The sequence below is a fragment of the Pygoscelis adeliae genome, unplaced genomic scaffold, assembly GCF_000699105.1.
Source record: "Pygoscelis adeliae isolate BGI_AS28 unplaced genomic scaffold, ASM69910v1 Scaffold190, whole genome shotgun sequence".
Classification (NCBI taxonomy): Eukaryota; Metazoa; Chordata; class Aves; order Sphenisciformes; family Spheniscidae; genus Pygoscelis; species Pygoscelis adeliae.
The window spans coordinates 253,562-273,903 of record NW_008823922.1 but is presented as its reverse complement, the minus strand read 5'-3'; the positions used below and the strand labels follow the sequence as shown (position 1 = coordinate 273,903).

General features: G+C 35.6%; 1 protein-coding gene across 2 annotated transcripts in view; it reads left to right on the top strand.

Annotated features, from left to right (window-relative positions):
* The window catches only part of PCGF5 (polycomb group ring finger 5), a 67,520-nt gene extending 48,737 nt beyond the window's left edge, over window positions 1–18,783 (top strand). The window contains exons 6-10 of one of the 2 annotated variants that reach the window (XM_009320093.1): window positions 1,929–2,077; window positions 3,444–3,542; window positions 5,163–5,252; window positions 7,210–7,269; window positions 9,601–18,783. In XM_009320093.1, the coding sequence (XP_009318368.1) occupies window positions 1,929–2,077; window positions 3,444–3,542; window positions 5,163–5,252; window positions 7,210–7,269; window positions 9,601–9,648 (446 nt within the window). In that variant the 3' untranslated portion in view covers window positions 9,649–18,783. The remainder of the gene's footprint in view (window positions 1–1,928; window positions 2,078–3,443; window positions 3,543–5,162; window positions 5,253–7,209; window positions 7,270–9,600) is intronic. The other variant, XM_009320101.1, reaches the window with a different exon arrangement.
* The last annotated feature ends 1,559 nt before the right edge of the window (window positions 18,784–20,342 follow it).

Sequence of the window (20,342 nt, the reverse complement as noted above, 5' to 3'; positions counted from 1 at the left end):
TCTTTTTTTTTCTTTTTTTTTTTCTTTTTTCTTTTTTTTTAACTTGTATCATGTTGAACTTTAATATCTTGCCTCTAAGGGACCATCACATTGATTCCTGGAGGCTGCCTGTACAAACATCATTAATTCTAATATCTACAAGGATTTTTTAGTAAATAGTGTGGTGCGATTTACACAGAGGAGCATTTGAATTTCTATCAGAATATCTTGAAAGATGTGACATTTTTTGTGTGTGTGCTGTTTCTGGAATGATTTTATGATTGGAAAGTTGCTAATTTCCCTAGTTCTGTAGTTGGTTTGCCTTTCAAGACTTTTCAAACTGCATAACTAAATCTTTCTCCATTACTCAGCAGTCGTTAACTGTTGAAAGTTGTGTATGTGTTTGCATTGCCAAAGAATCTCTGAATCATAGGCAGACTCCTCAGACAAATGCTTGGGTACGGGTAGACCGTACCTGCTTGATTAAGAGAGTTTGCTTCCTGGATTTTCACAAAAAGAAAAAAAAAAAAAAATCTGTAGTTTGATACTGTAAATTCTGTTCCTATCAAGATGATAGGAACAGAACGTATGTATGATGCACATTCAACTAAATGTGTCAATAGCTACTAGGGACTTGTGGACAAATCTTTTGTAATCATAAAATACTTCAAAACAGCACGAAAGAAAAGTAATGAATGTAGCTTAAAGCTCATCTTGAATACGTAAACTAAATGAACTAATTACTGTGTCTAGAAACTTAGACATAGCTTGATATTTGTTAAAGTTTTCATTCTATCTTCTCATCTTAACTCTTCTAAATGACTTAATGTTTGTGGTAAGTGTAGGAAAACAGCAGAATTTGATCTGAAAGTTTTTCAGGAAATGCAAAAGTAGCTTATTCAAGTTACTTGTGATAATGTTTTATTCCAACAGAGAGCAGCCTTTGTTTTAAATCAAAATAAATAAGTAACAGAAAAAAACATGTACATAATAAGGTTATTGTATACTGTGTTCCAAATCTGTAAAAATTACTCCATTTTATGGTTCATTGTATGGTTATTATTTACATACATTGCAGCCTTATCTAGATGTACTTGCTGGTCTTAGCATTTGAGTATTCAACTATGCTAAACCTTTGAAAACTGTAGGAGATGGTACCTTTTCCAAAGAGTTAGATTTTTAAACCAGGAATCAATAGAACATGTAACAGCATCAGTGAAGAGAGGTAACATGATATATGTGATTATATAGGCTATATGTGCTCTGCCAAAAAATATGGGGACCATTCCTGTTTTCTTATATTTTTTTGTTTTTAAAGGGGAATAAGTAAATATATGGCTATTTAGTTACAAAATCCTTCTGGAGTTTTTACAATGACGCTACTTAGACCAGGTCAAAAGTGGATGAAAGTTAAGTTTTACCTTGCCTTAGTTTACTTCATGATAACATTTCAGGAACTTGTCTCCACTGGGTTATTGCGGCAGACAGTTAATATGAATCGATTACCCATGTTATTTCAATATACAAGTGTTGGGATTAGTTATTCCACTGTTTATTTAAAAACAATATTTTTTGGCAGTGAACTGCCACACCATAGAGTAGGTGTTTGTGATTGAGTGATCTCGATGCATGCGCAGTTGCAGTGTTTTAATCACTGGACACAAACGGAAGTTGACAGCCGTAAGCGTTAGTGGTCCATCTGCCTCATTATTTTCTGCCACATAGAAATCTGTTGTTTGCATATTACGTTAAAATTTCAGTAGTAAAACTTTGTTTTCAGAGATCTGTAAACTGATCAATTTAAGAATGCACTGAATTAAAATTGTATAAAGTTAATTTGAAGAAAAAATATGCTCTTGAAAATGAAGTATTACTTTAAATATGTGTTTGTTGCTACTGTGACTTTTAATTATTTTACACTTAAATAATATGATCTTCACATTTTACAGATGAAAGCCCAAAAGCTGATAAACCCAAAGTAGATGAGGAGTGTGATGAAAATGAAGAAGATAAAGACTATCACAGGAGTGACCCACAGATTGCTATTTGCCTTGACTGTTTACGCAACAATGGGCAGTCAGGAGACAATGTAGTCAAAGTGAGTAGTAAAGATAATCTGTGCTGTTGTTATTGTTGGCAGAATAGCATCTTACAGGAACCAAATCCTTTTATAACCATTAACAATAAACTGTAATGTGGTGACCTGTCTCCACTTCCATGCTTATTTAGTCCTTTTGTTTGAAACATTTCAATGCATCTTGGAATTTTGTAAAAAACAGAATTCCATACAGAAATCCATCTGTGACAGTGGATTTTTTTTTTTTTTTTAAAGTGGATTATAGTTTTGTAGTCTACAGCCTTGATGGTATATAACTGCATTACACGACCAATTACAGCATACCACAGAGGTACTTAAAAAGCTAGCTGTAGGTGAGCTGCCTCACACTTTCAGGATTGCTGTCTTACCATGCCAGCATGAAGCTGCTTTTCAGATACATGGTGCACGGAATGACTGGGATCCAGATCTTCTGTGCTGTAAACCTGATTCTGACACTGATGTGTCGCCTGTGGCCGTGGGCAGGTCACTTCCATCTGTAAAACGTGTAGGGTAATACGTGCTAACTGCTGTTTTAAGAATTAGGGATATTTGGTTTCTATTTGTGAAGGGAAGATTACCTAATGGTATCGAGGCTAGAAGAAAGTGTTTAGAAATGCTTGTAGATTTTAATAATGTTTTCTTAAATTACAAAGACAAGAATTAAAGAAATATTAAAAATTTGTCTAATAAAACTCTACTTATATTTTCTGTGTGTTATGTTACCTGTATAATTTTGGAAGTTCTTACACAGTAAGAAAGTTTTGATTCAGCAAGAAAACATATGTATGTGTTATCACTGTCTGTTTGTGCTATATACAGTATGAAATCTGTATCTCCATCATGATGTAGGAGTCTCAGGTTTCCAGCTTTGCTGTTGAATCAAAACTGTTAGGTTCTAGATCACAGAATCTGTGATAATAGATCACGTCTCAGGTTTGTAGGTTCCCTGTATTTTACCTAGATTATTTCAGGATGTTTTTACTTCCTTTTTCTCTCAAGGACTGAAGAAATTCTAAGAAATTTAACATCTGTTTGACCCCCGATGTTACTAACACAGACACTTAGATTATTTAAGTTCTTCTGGGGCTTTTGGGTTTTTTTTCTTTTTCTTTCCTCCCTTCTGTATCTTTTGGAAATTTCTTTAGAACCAGAGATGGGTTAAATGAACTTGTTTGTCATCTTGTAAATTTTGCAAAAAAGTGAACAAGAATGAACCTATGGTGCCATTATGAATTATAAGAGAGTGCAGTAAAATTGGTTACTGATTGAAAAAAAATAATCAATTACAGCTGTTCTTGCACTAAAGTTTGCTTACATGCTCCAAAATCTCTAACGTGGTTTTTCTGTTGTGTTGCTGTTGCTTTAGGGTTTAATGAAGAAATTTATCCGCTGTTCTACTCGAGTGACCGTGGGAACTATCAAAAAGTTTCTCAGCTTAAAATTAAAACTTCCAAGTTCTTATGAGGTACATTTGAAAGAGCGATGCTTGTATTTTTATTTCCCTGCAAAGTATTAGGTTTTTGTGAAATTTAATCATATTTGAACTTTTTTAGCCCAATCACTAAGTACCGTTCAATATTCCAAGTGATATTTTCTGCCCTTAAATGAGAAGCGATCATTTTATCACAGTGACTAAAGTTGCTAATCAAGGAACTCGTACATTTCTAGTAACTTCAGTTTGTTGCTCACCTGTGAAGGAACAGATACTTTAGGTTTTGATATTTTTATGTAAAAAACAAATGCTTTCTCTTTCCATGTGGCTAATAAAAAAGTCACTTAATACAGTTTTGGGCTAGTAGTTACTGGGGAAAAGGAGAGATCAACTAGATGTAGACCAAATTACTCTGCAGTTTCCTTTTCTTCATAATTACTGAAGAGTTTCTTACATCTAAAGAAGTACCATTTGAATCTTTCAAAATGCAGATACTTTTTTTGCACCTTCTCGGGAATTAGGTGGAATGTGATGGAGAGAGGGTCTTTGCTCCATGAGTGATTTGATCTTGGCCAAGACTGTTCCCTCGGGGGACTTCCTAACATGATAGAAGTTGTGATGCAGGGTGGAGTTGGGAAGTGTGAGACTCCTGCCTCTGCTTTCCCTCTTCCCAGGGATACAGGAATTTTGACCTCAGCACGACTATTCCTTCAGCCAGTTTTGTTACAGGAGCCAATGAACTGCAGGCTGCCTTTAGCACAAATGGCAGCATCCCGGCTTTGGTCAGAGGTAGGGCTGAGTTAGGCTAGGTGCACAGGTTATTGCAGACCTATATGCAGGAGTTTGTCACAATATCATAACCTGCTGACCAGCCGTTTTGATGTCATTTGGTTTTGTTAATTATGTTAATTTAATCTGTCTCTGGTACCTTAATGGCTTGTGTTACATAGTGTCTGCTTACTTCAGAATTTTGACATTTTTTCCCTCTAAAAAACAGAAAAGCATTATGGCTATAGTAATGAAAGAATTTTCAAACATTTTCAGTGGAGGGTAGAAGTTAGATGCTATAATACAGTTTAAACCAGTCGTTTTTCACAGTAAGATCATGACTTTTTTTTTTTTTGCCTTCAGTTAATGAAGAATCATGTTTGTATACTCAGAAGTGCATTTTCCTTGTAATTTATAGTTATTTTTAAAGTAATTTTTTTCAATTACCATTTATTTTTAAAAAAATGAAAATTACAGTACTTCTGTTTTGTATCTTTGGGTTTGAAAGAGCATTGACATAGCAAGAAGGCCTTCAAAATACAGCACAAGGCTTTCTCTCAGGCAGGTAGCACGTAGTATTGATAAATACAGGGAGTTTTTGTCTACTAGTGATTGCCTACCTAGTTTAGTAGGCAAAAAAATTGTGTTTTTGTGTTTAATTGAAAACACAAAAGTGAAAAAATAAAGTGGAACACTACCATTAAAAATAGCAGTGTAGTTTATTGTCACTGTGTTGTATTTATCCAGGTTTGATATACATGTCTGATAGAATTATTGTATAATGATAGAAGTTGAGGCATTAACTCTGAGATTCACATAAGAGTTCATTTAGACATTAAAATTTTGCATCCCTTTGTCTTACTGTTTGTTCTGTTGTATTTTAAGCTGGATGTACTATGCAATGGAGAAATCATGGGGAAGGATCATACTATGGAATTCATCTATATGACGAGATGGAGACTAAGAGGCGAAAACGTAAATGCTGTTACATTATTAATAAATGATGTTTTGATATCTTTATTATAGAGAGTATACATGCTTTCACAGCTTGGTCCAAAATACATTCTGTGAGCCTTCAAAAAACCCTTATTTAAAAATGCATTTTGCATGTTTTCTGGATTTCTTATGTTAAACCCTACCAGTGAAACCCTGCAGCATGTATATTGTGCAGATTCTGAAACTTAAAATTAGCAGGTATACAAAGTTTACATGCAAGTTCTGCTCTGAGTTTTAAGTGGAGTATCTGAAAACCCAAGCACTTACTCTTTTTCTGCAAATTTGCTTTTAGTGACCTTTTGAGTTACCATAGTTGGGGACTCTGCATCCAGCAGCTCTTTATTAAGAGTCTGTTTTATTCAGTAGTAAACTGAAAGTGGCACTGAAAAATTATTGGAGAAATCTAATTGTTTTATTACTGCTTCTGTTAATACTACACCCATTTTTTTTTTTTAGATATGCTGTATAACACTAACATCCAGATAACACAGCTAAATGGATTTTCCTTGCCACATGTGTATATTTCAGAATTGCAATATTTAACTTATTAAAAGACATTTCTTTCAGGTCCGATATTCAGTTTGATTTAGTAGCCCGTATATTGTCTTGTATATTTAATTTTTTTTGTTAAAAGTCATATTCCCATTTCTTCTCTTTCTTTTATACATTCGTTTGTGTATGGCTGTTGATTGTTCTTCACTCTTTGTTGCTTTGTAGTATATGCAGATTTGTTGTCTATCGCTACCAGTGGAGGCTATATTGGAGTGCAGCTAAGGTTAAGCACTTAACATATATTAATGTATTGATCTAGAAAATTCCAAACTTTCTATACTCTTCTTTTTTTTTTTTTTTCTTTTTAAGCTTCCTAGTACTCAGAATAAAAAGCACTGGGGCACGGACAGAGAAGACAGAGGATTAAGCACACTGAGAAGTTAACAATTCACAAGCTCCTTAAAATTTTAGCTTAATCTGAAGGGGGCAGGGGAGAGGATAGATTTTGATGGGAATTAGGGAAGTAAATGTATATAGGCAAGTATTCATTAAATTTGAAAGTAATATTGCACTGAAATTTGATGACTGCTGAAACCCCAATATTGCACCAATAAGAGAGCTTTAAGTAGTATTTTTTCCAATACTGCCTTGAAACCAGTGGATGTTTGTTTGGCTTGCCATCTTATATTTTTGTTAGCATTGGCTGTACTATTAGGAAATGTTAAGGCAACAACTGTAGTGATAATGGAATTCTTTCATGACATTTAATTCTGTAGCCCCTGCCTACAAATGGACTTTTGGCAGTTGCATTGCTTTGGAAGCAACAGTAACTATCATCTTGCCAAAAAGGACGTTATTTGTTGTAGTTAAAATTTTTCAAAAATGTCAGAACTATAGTTTTTAACACTAAGTGAATATAAGAGTTGACAACTCTTGATTAAATTTGTAAGTTGTGTTTACATACACGTGGTATAGTCAAGTATGTGTTCATCTTTTCCTTTATGTAGTTTTAAATCACTTCCCTGAAGTCAGAGATGACAAACTAAAACCTGTAAAAATTACATTGTGCTGGTAATAAATCCAGTAACATCTAGGCTTTTATGATTTTGTTTTCCCTAACTGTGTTGGGTCTTGTTATAAAACAGAAGTTGCAATGGTAATTAATTAACAATCTCTTCTTTTGGATGAAGATAAAGTAAATCCATTATCTCCGTCTTTGGTACTATTCACCATGAGCTTTTACTGGCACACCTGTGGACCTTACAAGAGGTAGAGTAGTAAAGGGAAAATATCCATTTATTCGTTAGAGAATTCTTTCCTGTTTTAAATAAGTAAATTAATTTTAAGCTTTACATTTGAAAATTAAAAAAAAACATTAAATGGTAAATGTATATGTCCAGTTGTGGATGCCTCTTATCTGATCAGAAAATCATCTCCTTCGCAGTTTCGGTGTCAGAACTGCTCATCTTCGCAAGTCTGCACACAGGATGGCACTTTTTATCAGGTAAGAGGCACTCACGACTGTACATACTACAGTAATTAAGGTCCTGTCAGGACTTCAATTGTAATCCAGGTTGTGGAGTTTTTATAATTCCTCGCTACAAAGTGCTAAAACTCTATGAGCAAGACCTGAGCATTTTCGTTCGTTCAGAGAAAGCTTTATTGAATGAATAAATAGAATCCATTCCAAAGTTCAGGCGTTTCTTTCATTTTACATTAAGCCATTTATCTTTTTGTTAGGTATCATTCCGTAGGCTGATGCCTGCATCAGTCTGGAAGGATTATCTACCTCTTCCTATCTCATCCTTCTAGCTAGTAGCATTGGGCAGTCACTGACAAGGGATCAAAACTGAAGAGGGTGAATCAAAAGAGACTACATTGGTTTCATCTCTTTATGGCAATTCATACGTTCATTTTAATAGAGTAAAGAAATGTTAGATTTTTCTACTACTGTATTCCTTTCACATCTTTTAAAATTAGAAATGGAATAATGCCTTATCTTCAGAACGTAACAAACCAAAACCTCCAGAACCTGCAAACTGAAGTGGATTTCTAAATTTCATTGATCAAACTGGTTCATACCTATGTGAAACAATATTTCAGTTTCTTCATTGAGAATTTTGATTTGAACTAACTTCTAAAAGTCACTTTGGAAGCTTGAAATAATATTTTTGCTTGAGCAAAAAATTGAAGTTAATGATAGAGGGTCACTCCCCACTATGGATGGGAGTGCCCTACTGCAGTCATGCCTACTTCAATAATTAGAATTGTTCTGGCATAGTGCATTTTATTTATACAGTTGGTTTGTAATTTCGCTTGCAAAAAAACACTGAGCCTCGCTGGTTTACATGGCAATTTCAGTAAGGTGACCGCTCTGTCTCTGCCTGTGTACACTTCCAATTAGAGTTGAGTACTTCTGGAGACAATTTGTATAATCAAAGTAGAAAAACATGTGAAATAGCATTTAAATAATACGGTAGTCATATCCTATGCAAAAAAAAATTGGAGACCAAGTAATTTATGATGCTACAAATATATGTTTGTTAATTGCACATGCAGACTACACATGGTGCTCCCTGTCTTCTCTCCTAAATGCTCCTGCTACTGTTGAATACCTCTGGTTTTATGTTTTGATTTCTCTGCACTCCAGTTTGTAAATCCCCAGCAAGTATGATCACATTAGTTGTGGTGATCATTTCACTACCATGGCATGGAAAGTTTATTAACCTGTATAGGTCTCTGCAGTGATATCTTTCTTTTTTTGGTCACTGAAGTTCATCTGTATTGCATTTGAAGGATGCAGTAAAATATTTCTGGTTTTAATGATAGCTTCTGTAATAATTCCTTATAATTCCAAATTTGCAATAAAAAAAGACTTAAATTAGTAATGTTCTTCTGCCCTGTGGCAGAGAGGTAATTAAGCGCATACGGTTGCTGAGACAATAAGATTTTCCTGGGCTTTGTGCTATAGAAAACGTCCAGTATCCTAATGAAGTTAATAGGAAAACATCAGACTTAAATGAAATGCTGACAGACTGAAAAAATAAGACATTTAATAAAACAGAACTTCCAGCAATGAGTGCCCGGGGATTCCACGGCACTTTCTGGAAACCCACCCGCTCTTGCCCCCCGTTCCACAACAGTTTTGTCCAATTCAGGGATCCGAGCAGTTGATTTGCTACTTTTTTTCCAGTAAGAACTAAGAAAAATGTATCACTAGATCTGAAGTAGACGAGTTTGGATTTGGGGGAGAAGTTAGCCCTCATCTCTCAGAAAATCGGCTGACAGCAATTTGACCTGATCTTTTTTCTTTTTCTTCTTTTTAATACCAGAGTAGCCTGGCTCCCATTAACTAGTGCTGACCACTAGTATAGCTATAGAACCTCTGTATATATAAAAATCAAACAAAGTACATCATCTATAAATGGACTTTGTTTCAGAAGGTCTAAAATTTCAAGATTGCTTTTCCTCAAACACATCAACACAGAAATAAGAGGAGTTGTTTGACCACTTGTAGGATATATGTCATAAAACATATAAATCATGAAATATATAAAAGCAGATACAGGAATTTTGTATTAATGACAAATAACTACAACTAACTGACTTAGAGATTAAACATAGATTTGAAGTACAAGTACGGATTTAACTGTTGAAATGTATAGAATTATTTCTTACAAATAAAACTGATTGCCATATACGTGTGTCTTAGGGATAAGCTCTGGCTATTCTTAAGGCAATCTTTAATTGCATTTTCTTTGTATTTTTTATGAATTATGTCTTCATGTTTTCTTGTCTGTTTTTGTTGTTGTTTTTCTCTTGCTTTTCTTTTTAGTCTTACCCTATGGTACTTCAGTATCGACCTAGAATTGACTTCGGTTAGACCAAAGGGCCAGATCCCACTGAGATGAATCCTGCACTATTTGTTTACCCATCGACAGATTGCACAATGAATGGATGTGCCTGGATTAGGGGGACACAACCAGATTTTCAGCATGCAAATAAGGACATTGTCATTCTTAAAATTGTCAGTTGCATCTCTGTTGTTTCTATTAGAGCAAGCCAAGTGCCATTCTGCTACTGAAATGTGCATAAGATATTTGTGTATCTTACGAGTGTGCTGCAAATCATAGCCAAAATCATGAAGTGTACAGTCAAGATTCAAAAACTATGGAATATTTTTGCTTGCGTGTTAGAAAATTTTTCTGGTCCTAATATTGATTACACTAGCAAAATGGCAGAGTGCTCATTCCATGTGGTGTTGCAGTTTCACACACTTACTATTTTACTGAATATTGTTGTTTAAATCATAGAGTACTGTACAAATAACTAAGGATTATACCTTGAAAATATTTTGTATAGAAAATATATTTAGAAAAGTGGTGATTGGGCCACTACCTTTTTCTTGATAAGCTTCTCATGGGTCCAGGTATAGCTCACTCATGAGTGTGCAACAGCCCTTTTGCAGTGAATGAAGATTAATTACCTTTAACAAGAGATGTGGAACACGGTAATTCAAAACAGTAATTTTAAGTCTTCTAAATAGATTCTGCTAATATTGCTTAAAAGCATCACAGCCTTTGTGATTGCACTTTTCTATGGTTTCCCTAAAGATTGGAATTTGGGTTACTAGCTATTTTTGGAAAATGGCTTCTGGTCAGATTACATTTCTTCTAATAAAGCCTCCGTAAAAAGGAAGTTAAAAATAATGTAAGTGTCTATGGAACAACAAATTTCACTGTAAGATTCCAACCAAGGCAAAATTTTACATAATTATTGCCTTTCATAGTAAGCATTTCCTTTCAAGATTGGTTGGAGGTATATAATACGCTAAAACAAAAATAATATATAGCTTTAATTACATTATATCTCTCTCGTGACTATCTGGAGTTTAGAATTCATTATAGAAACTTTCATTCATACTTCCATAAAATCAGAGGTAATGCAATACTGAAGATAAGCAGTCTGACCAAAATAGTTGTTTGGGTCTTCTTTTTCCTAAGACCTGGTAGCGCTGGATAAAAAGTGATTGTTGCCTTAGGTATTGCAAGCTTAACGGTTCTAGTATAGAATGTTTCTTGAGGTTTCTGGTAATGTTGCAGGGAGCATAGTAATGCATATGTTTTCTGTAGTCTTCCGTTGTCTTTGCTCTGCTTAAAAGTCAGTTGAGTTTTTCACTTCAAGTTCTGTGGAGATACTTATAGTTCAGTACCTTTATGTAATTCCTACTTAATACACGCCTGCTAGTATTGTAGATAACTGTTTACTTTCTTATGCCTTTTGCATAAGGAACCAAATCAACTTTTCAGAAGCTACTATAGAGTGAACTAATCATACTTAGATAAGACAAAGTGAAAATTCTGTCTTGGGATCAAGTATAAAAGATAGATGCAAGGCTGTTACTCCTTTGTGAATTTTTTGTTCATGTACATTAGTATGTTTCTGTAGGAGAAAGAAGCATGTTGTGGATTAAATCTGGCCCCTTTAATGTTAAGAGGAGTTCTAACATCGGTGACTTGAGGAATCCGTGTATAGTCAGGTTAACTTCTACCATTGCACTCCAAAGCCCATATGACATGCAGAAATAAAGATGCTGTCAGTAGCAGTCTGTTTAGGAAACCTGCCATTGCAGGTCAAGGTTGCACATATTGTGCAGATGCCCGTGAACCTGGGGAAGCAAAACCTTTAGGAAGCTGCTGCTCCTTTCTGCAGGCATAGCGTGCTGGCTGGTATAGGCACTGGTTTGCCCACACTGTAGACGGGAAGGGGCGTACATGCTGGCTGCAGGAAGCGGTCTTTGCCCACCCAGTCTGTGATGTGCTACTCGACAGAAACGAGAAGATGCTCCACGTAGGGAGGGCCCTTCCCCTCTGCCGTCTCTAGGGAAAAATAGATTCTTTGTGTATATAGAGGTCCTCCTCATGGAGCAGCTTGGAAAAGCAGAGCATGCATTCTAACTGCAAATCATTCTTCTCTTTAGTATATACAGCTGTTTTCTACGGTAGAAATAGGATATTATTTGTAAACATTTACATGCACATACAAATGACACCTTACAGTTTTTATATATTTCACGTGTTTTTATACCAGAATTTTCACTGTAGATTCACTTGACGTAAAACGCCTGTTTCAGTTTATCACAAAACTAATGGTAGTAGACTTGAGCATAATTTCTGTTCGGTTCAGGGGACAATTTTTTTCTCAACAGTTGCGCTTGCTGTTTTGACAAATTTGAACAGACTTGTTTTAAAAAGAGAACACCGCGTTATTTTTAATCCATTTGAAGTTATCTTACACAGAAGTTTGCATCCACCTAACAGGACCCCTGAAATAGGACTGCTTTGTATTGGCTTCTGAATGGCAAGTAATAGAAGATTTTACTGTTTAATGACTTTCTGTATTCACAATTCAGAGAGCCGTGAATCCACTCGATCAGAATTGGACGTTGGTTTAATTCGTGGTATTTTCTTGATGCAACTTAAAGCTGGATTACAGGAGGCAAATCTTCATTTTAAGCATGGAAAATACAGACGGATACGATTTAACGTTCCCAGCCGAGAATCATGGCATTAAATGCATGTGATCTAGCCACCTACACTTTATGCATTTCTGATTTGATGGCACGGTGCCTGAGTGCCGTTATAGTTTAATAGTTTTTGTAGCAGTGAAGTGCCAGTGAAATACATATCTTAACTGGGCAGCTTGTATAACACAGGCATAGCCTTCTTTACAGGAAATTTCTCTCCCTTATAGTACCTATGTGCCATGTGTCTACAGATATGCGTATTTAATTCGTTTGTGCCAATTAAGATCATCTGAACAGCATAGGAATATGAGAATGCGTGTACAGATTCCTGTGTGCCAAAGATGGGGTAAAGTGAAATGAGTACCTAAGCATTCCATTAAAACTGCACAATATGCCATCCTAGAGCAGATTGCTGTGTACAGTCACACTTTCTGAGCATTTCCATGACAAAGTGTCACCACTGCATGTTTGTAAAGAATAGGAATATAAAATAAGTGTTGCTGCCACTGTGTTTCTATGGCTTTCCCGTATCGGCAGTGCCTAGCTGCAGAGGAATAAGACCTAAAAAATTTCGCGCTACTACCTAACCGTGTTGTCTCTTATTTAGCACATTTGGTGCCTTTTTTCTCCCCCCCCAAAAGTGAAAAATTTGTATCTGCTTTTAACTCTGGGGTAACTCATTAATGAAAGTCATAAGCAACTCTGTTGAGCATAGCTGTATGCTGCATTTGTCTAGTAACAAACTGTAAGCTAGATTTTACAAGTGAGATCCTATATCTCAAACAATATGGAATTAGATGATTAATCAAGAAATGTATCTTCCATCATGCATTACTACACTGCTCATAGCTAAGGGCCTAGTCCTAAAGCATATTTTTATTTGGATGAAATACCAAATAAGATTACTACAATAATCTAAGTGACTCATCACTATAGTAGGTACTGTTCATATGAAAGCTTCTGGGATTTGGATCCTAGGAGTATGCAGTGCTGTAATATATTGTGCATACTCAGCTAGCTTGCAGTTGTTATGCAAAAAAAGTTTCTAAAAAGTATTATTTTGACTTTACTGAAAATGTTATATAAAGCAAAGTGCCTGATTATTAATACAGAATACCTTTTAAGCCCATTATTTGCATTTGGCAGGTAATATTTGCTTCTGTATTTTATCTACGGTCTTAATATTTTCAGCAAGAATATTTCATAAACATGCTGTATTGAGAAGCTTTCTTTCATGGGAAACACAGAAAAAGAAATGTGTTTTGTTAGATAATTTAAAACTGAAAAAAACTATCAGTAGAAACTATATGAAAAGAATTACTTTTATATTGAAATTATTTCATTTTCTGCGTGAGGAACCCTTGAATTCTGGATCTTGGTCTTTTTTCTCCTTAGGCTCCAACAATTTGACGTGACTTTTCTCTTCTGCAGTTGTCGAAAACAGTTCCAGTATATCTGCAGGAGAAAAGAGATTGATCACAGTCCCTTTAGATATAAGCTAGGCTTTTGTCCTCCGCTGCAGACAAAGTGGTGGTCCAGAGTTCCATCTCATCTCTCCCATGTATAATTGTTAGATGTGACTTTGTGAGAGAAATAAACAATTTTCCTTCTCTGCTGTTTTCTGAAATAACAAAATAGGACAGTGTTTAGTCCTTTTAATTGAACCAATCACTGAGTTGTATTGTTCCGTTTCTGGTTTTTTTACATTTTCATATCACTGAAGATACCAAGAGGTATTCACTCCCCAGAAAAAAATATTCTTGGCAGGACTTGCAACAAAAGGAATAGCATCCAGCTCAGCCAGGTACTATGTCTGGTAGAAATATTAGAGAACAGACAGTTGTTCAAAGCCAGTCTTAAGTCTCAAAATAAACAGACTGAGCCCCATTTATAGAGGGGCTAGATAAAATACTGGTCAGTTACATAGACCGATGAAACTTGTTTTTATCCTGGAAAAGAGCGAAGGCAGTTAAGACTTGTATGCCTATCCACAGCAAATACATAAACATAGAGATGCTCAAATCAAGAGCTCGGTCCAGTTTCTTCACTTAACCTAGGCAGGTTGAAGGCATCTGTTTGATTCCATCGAAAACACATATATCGTGCAGGATATTCCCTTCTCATTTTACTTCATGCTATGTTGTTTTATCATTTATCTCAGTTAAAAAGTCTATTCGGGCACCCTGTGTCCTGTAATTAATCTAGGTTCTGACACATCCTTCGCCCATTCTCATACCCCACCCCATTTCACGCCCAACAAGTAGAAACATTGAGGAGTTATAAAGGAGAAATTGCACATGTGGAATCAGCTCACAGGTTTGGTTTGTCAGGCAGCTCTCATGGATTTCAGTACAGTTCTCACAGTTCTGCATTCTGAATCCTTTATAGCCAGTTTGAACAAGGTAATGCTTCCACAAGGTGTTCAGCTAAAGACACTTGGTTGAGGAAGGATTGCAGTCTACTGGAGCATGTTCCAGGATGGATACCAAGACACAAGGGGATTGATTCACCCTAAAGGAAATGTGAAAAGCTTCCAACTGCTCATTTACCACTAGTTTTATCACATATGGGTAGTCTGGCCTTCAGACCCCAACTGAAACATCTTTCTATAGGAATGTCCTCCAAAAGATGATCTTAGAATGGTAATACATTTTTCTTCATAAGCAGTTCTACCTGTTGAATTATTTTTTTAAACTACTGTCTATGCTGTCTGTAGATCGGATTAAAACATCAGATTCTAGAACAGGAAATCGATTAATTAATGAATTCCTGACACATTCTTCCATCCAAGGTACGTGCCATAAATCTTCTGAATTTGGGTAGCTTGCTCCTACAGTTGAGTAAGGACGTTGTTTCATTCTCTAGTAAGCAATTTAGGTCCGTGCAGTTCTGGAGTGTGGCAGTGAAACGGAGGAGCTCTATAGATGGGTGGAAAGATCCAGGCTACCTTTTGTACTTGCAGAAAGAGACCCAGTTCTGTAGGCTCAGGATGGAGGAGGCATTCTGGAATGAAAGATGTCTGCAAGTGGAATTTTTTGTAATTACATTAATTTTAAGCAAAGAGAGGCATTAGTTTGACTTTGCATGTTTATCTGAACCATTAGGCATACTTCTCTTTGAAGTAACTTTTACGTGTATTTTTAGCAAACGCTTCTAACAAGGTTTAATAGTGTGACAGTTGACAGGATGAGGTGAACAGAAGTAGTTACTGCGCATTTTCCTTTTTCCTCATGACAGCGAGTGGAAAGCAAAGTAAGAGTTGAGAGGAGGTTGCTATACAAAATTGCTGCAGCAGTAAAACGTTTGTGCTGCTAGTTAACATACTGAGGTTTGTATTATAAATGAAGTTGTAATAAAGATGTTTATTATCAAAGTGCGAGGCACATATTTTATGGTGGTATTCTACTCCTAAAATTCTGGTTTGTATTATATTGAGTATAGTAGACATTGTTGCTGTTGTCTCATGAATTTTGATGCGGTAAAATGAAACATGCTCCCTTTTTACTGAAAAATACCACATACTAATTGATTTAAAATTACTCTTTGTTGTCAGATATTTAGTTTGTTCATAATTTTTTTTAAAATAAACTATTTTTATGGATAATCTGATTGCCTAATAGTTTTAAGGGACCTATGTCATACCAAAGGTAAAGCCACTCAGAAACTGACTTGGAATAAGGCATTGACACTGTTCTGGAGTGCAGTGGTCAAGAGTTACACCTGGAATCAGTCAAGCAGAACTTAACTGGTGGTAGCTGTCTGTCACCAAGCTAAAGGGTTAGGCACACCCAGCAGTTTCCAAAACAAAACAGAAAAGGAAAAAACCAGCAGGAGTAGCATAAAGGTTGCGTTAACAGACCTAGAGTAGCTCTTTGAGTCATAGCTCATGTTCACGAAGAAAAGCACAAAGGCTTGCGTTACTGATGTGTCTGCTATACCTGGCCTGTGAACTAATAAAAAACTTCAGTGTGCTGTCAATCCTGTAAACCTTCCAAAGCACAAAATATTCACCAAGCTACTGTTGGGTTTTCTAGTTGTAGTTCAGTGATATTTTGGAGGGTGGAAAGGACAGACTTGGAGGATAATGAGAAGATATTAAGTATGTTTTACAGATTTTTATAGATATTTTTTTAGCAAATGGCATTGCTGTCCTTGACGTGAGACCATTGATTAGCAAGAAGTCGATTATTTTACTTGTGCAGTATAAAACGGAAAGAATAAAGAAATCCAAATATCTTGATTTCCTTTGCCAGGATAGTGATTAACTAAACTGGAAAGTAATAGGACAATTTAATTATTTAGCTGACTGAAATATTTCATTCTAAAAACTTACCGATCGTATTTTTTTTTTTCTCAAATGCAAGCTTCTTAGAATAAACACGAAGCAATGCATCGGTTTTTTCCCTTATTGCAGACTTAACTATCGAAAGGAAAATATTTTGCATTTTTTTAAAATTAATGCAAAGCCTGAATTGTTGGATGTTCCAGGCTACTGAATAGATGATATAGAGTTACTCTCAATGGATTTTTTTTTTGGGATGGGGGCCTAAGTGTCCTTATATAAGCTGTGATCCAAGTTATGGTAAGAAAGGAGCCTATGGTGAGCAGTAATAATGTTCTAATGCTTCCTTGCATTTGATCAGTGGTTACCAGTTTTTAATATAACAGCCCTCACAGTACTTAGGAGCTCATAGAACATATTGTGATGTTATGTTGCTAATTTGTTTTAAAATATGAAATGTTTTAAGCTTTTTGTCAAAAGTGATAACATCATATTACAAATAAACCTTTTTGTGGTTGTAAAATTTAGCTTATAAATCATTCAAATTGAAGTGAAAAAAACACAGGTCATTGTTAATGACAGTCTATCCTACTATTAAGAATATATGTATTTTTGTAAAGGAAAAGCACTTGTAGATATTTAATCAGTCCAATATCTATCTATGTTAATGTTTTGGAAAAAAAGAAAACAAAATGCTGCTTAGAGAATCACTTACATATTTTTATTTTTTGTGCTCAAATGCATTTTCTGTTGATTTATGGAATGTTTATTCTGTGTGAAGCTGTATAGTTAGTACAGCTGGGCTAAATGCATTTCTTACCTTAACTTAATCAATTGTATCTGACTATGATAATATATTTTCTGTCCGATCAGGAAGATAATTGCAAAACGTAGACTGGTGGTGCTGGTTTTCATCTTTGATATTAGCTTCATCCTGCCTTATAACATTTCCACTTGATTATAAAAAATACTAATAATTTTTTTGTGATGTTTGTGTTTTAATGGATGTTTCAGGGTATATTTGCTTATTCAGTTGAATTTTATTATACTTATAGACATTTTTATAAAATGGTGACAGAATTTTATGTACGGTATTTTAAAAAGCCGTTCCCTGGATGAAAAAGTATGCCAGGTTAGTCAAGTTTAATACTTACTTTCCTCCAAAGGAATCTACTGCTGGGTACATGCATGGAACATGATTGCATCACTAAAGTTTCTGAGCATTTGTACAAATAGTATTTTTTAAATTCAGAGTAACTCATTTCTTGTTATATTTTGCAGCTGTTTGAAACCTCACTCTTAACCGTATGTTGATTCAACATAGCGCATTAACACAGTTTCAGGAGGAAAAAACAAACAGTAAAGCAAAGAATTTTATTAAAGTACGGTAAAGAGTGGTGACCACCTTTGTAGTTATTAGCGTACAATCCAAAATCTATTTACTTATTTCAGTGGGATTCTACAGGGGTCTACTCCGTGGGCCTGATGCCGAGTTAAGCTCTTCAGCTCGCCCTCGGTGGAGCTACTTTCTTTAATCATCCTTGTAGCTAAAACTTGAAACGACCCAGAGTTCCCACTTCCTCACCGAATTCCCTTACGTGGGTGGCTAATATTGTTTAATCTCATTATATTAACCTTCCCGTAAATAAATAAGTTTTCCGACATTGAGTTGTGTACCCTACCAGTAGAATTCAGTGTTAAAACTCAGCTGAGTAAATACTTGCATAATTGTCAAACTGGGAGAGAATTTCACTCAGACTATGAACACTTGTAATGCCACTGTCTCATTAATCCGCATGCTTCACAAAGATCTGCAAGTGATCAGGTTTGGATGTGTTTTCTTATTTGAATATTGTCTATTTTTATAATTTTTAAGAGCTAATTTCTGTATTAATTCATTGGGGGTCAACATCTCAGGGTCCACAAAGTAGCAGTTTAAAAACATAAATCCATTTGAGCTGAGTGCAATACCAGTATTGCAGTCTTGTATCTTTTAAAGAACCAAATATGTTGTGTTTTGAAGTATTTAAAAAAGCACTGTAAATTTCACCCAGTTCTACCAAAGGAATGGGGTTTTTTTAATCTGCGCTAAAATCCTTCGAAGCTGGGTGTGGCCCTGGAAAAATGAGACGCCTGTAACTGAGTTAGCACTAGTGAGCAACTTTACAATTAAGTAAGGGAAGTGCTGGTACTAGGGTTTTTGGGTTTGGGGGGGGGGGTGGGGGGCTGTTTGGGGGTTGGGGGGCTGTTTGGTTGGGGTTTTTTCCTTTTCTTTTTTTGCAAACCCCCGTGGTCCTGCCTCTTGACGTAGAGTGAAGCATGCCTGTTCAAAGCTGCATCGACACTTGTAAGCAAGATTTGTTTTAGAACAGCTCGTGCAAACCCTGTAAATGGACCTTTTAGAATCTTGTGTGTAAATATATCTGATATGTAATGATATTTCTAATTATGTAACTACCTGTATGGCTCGGTACCGGTGATGTTAAATTGAGTGCTTCATGCTAATGTCAAGAATGTTCACAGCACCTTTGTAACAGCTGATAACAAATGACGATTTGGTCTGACCCGTATGCTGCAAGATGCCTCTAGCCCAGTTGGATTAATTTTATGACAAATCTAGACGAGCAAGAAGTATAACTAATCTGCTTACTAGCACTGAATTGCTCCTTTCTCAAAGCAATAAATATATTCATGTTGTAACATCTGTTGTGTAGTCTACAATACGAGTTGTTTTGTTGCATTGTTTCTATATAATTTATTTTGTGCAATAAAAGATCTCTGGTTTTATCTGACTTCTCTCTAGTTTGTAATAATATTTGGATTAAAACATTTACTAGCTTTATGTCTTAATCATGCAAGCATACTATCAACTCGCAGAAATGCAGAGTAGAAAATGGAATGCAGTGGTATTTTGCCTTATAGAAAAATCAGAAGGTACTTACGTGGCCTAATTTTGTTCTTGTTAATGTCATAGAGAGCATTACCATTAATTTTCATGGGTGCAAAGCCTGCCTAACACTAAAGTTGACTGGATGCGGCACCCCGTTTGTAAAATATAACCAGGTGGGTTACACAGCGTGACTGTGTGTTCGAGGCTTTTTTTAACAAGTGCATTTCAGTGCTTACAATCCCAGAGAGCTTCTGCCACAGCTTTTTTAAACCTAATTTCACTGCTTTTTATCACGTCAGATTTTTTTTTCTTTTTGTTCTCTCCCTTTTTCATGTTTTTCTGAGTTAATATGATTTCAGTAGTATTTATTGTTCTGTGCACTTCCCTTCTGATTACCCTTTATTATGTTGTTGGGGCTTTTAACTGTAAGGTAACGTAAAATAAATGTGCATGCAAATTGGAAGCTAGAGGGTATCCTTATAAATGAGCCTTTGGCGTGAAGTAACAGTCTTCATGCTGTATACTGAGTTATTGCAAAGAAAAACAATGGAGGGAGAGCTGTTATTCAAGAAAACTCGTACCTTTTCTCTGAGATGCTACTGTGAAACCTGCAATACCACCGCAGGAGGTCTGAGATGTGGTTCAGATTTGGAAATGATAGAAAGGGTTGCCGATTAAACTAAAATGACCTGAGACAAACAGCGATTTGCATCCCCTTGTAAAATCCTTCTAGATGTTAGCAGAAGATGGGAACAATTGCTTGTGAACACAAAACGTGAAGGTATCTATAGTATATTGCAATATGTACATATGATTAAATGAAACACGTTTTCCATGGGTTTCGTTAGTAACGTTGCAGTTTGCTGATACACAGGCAAA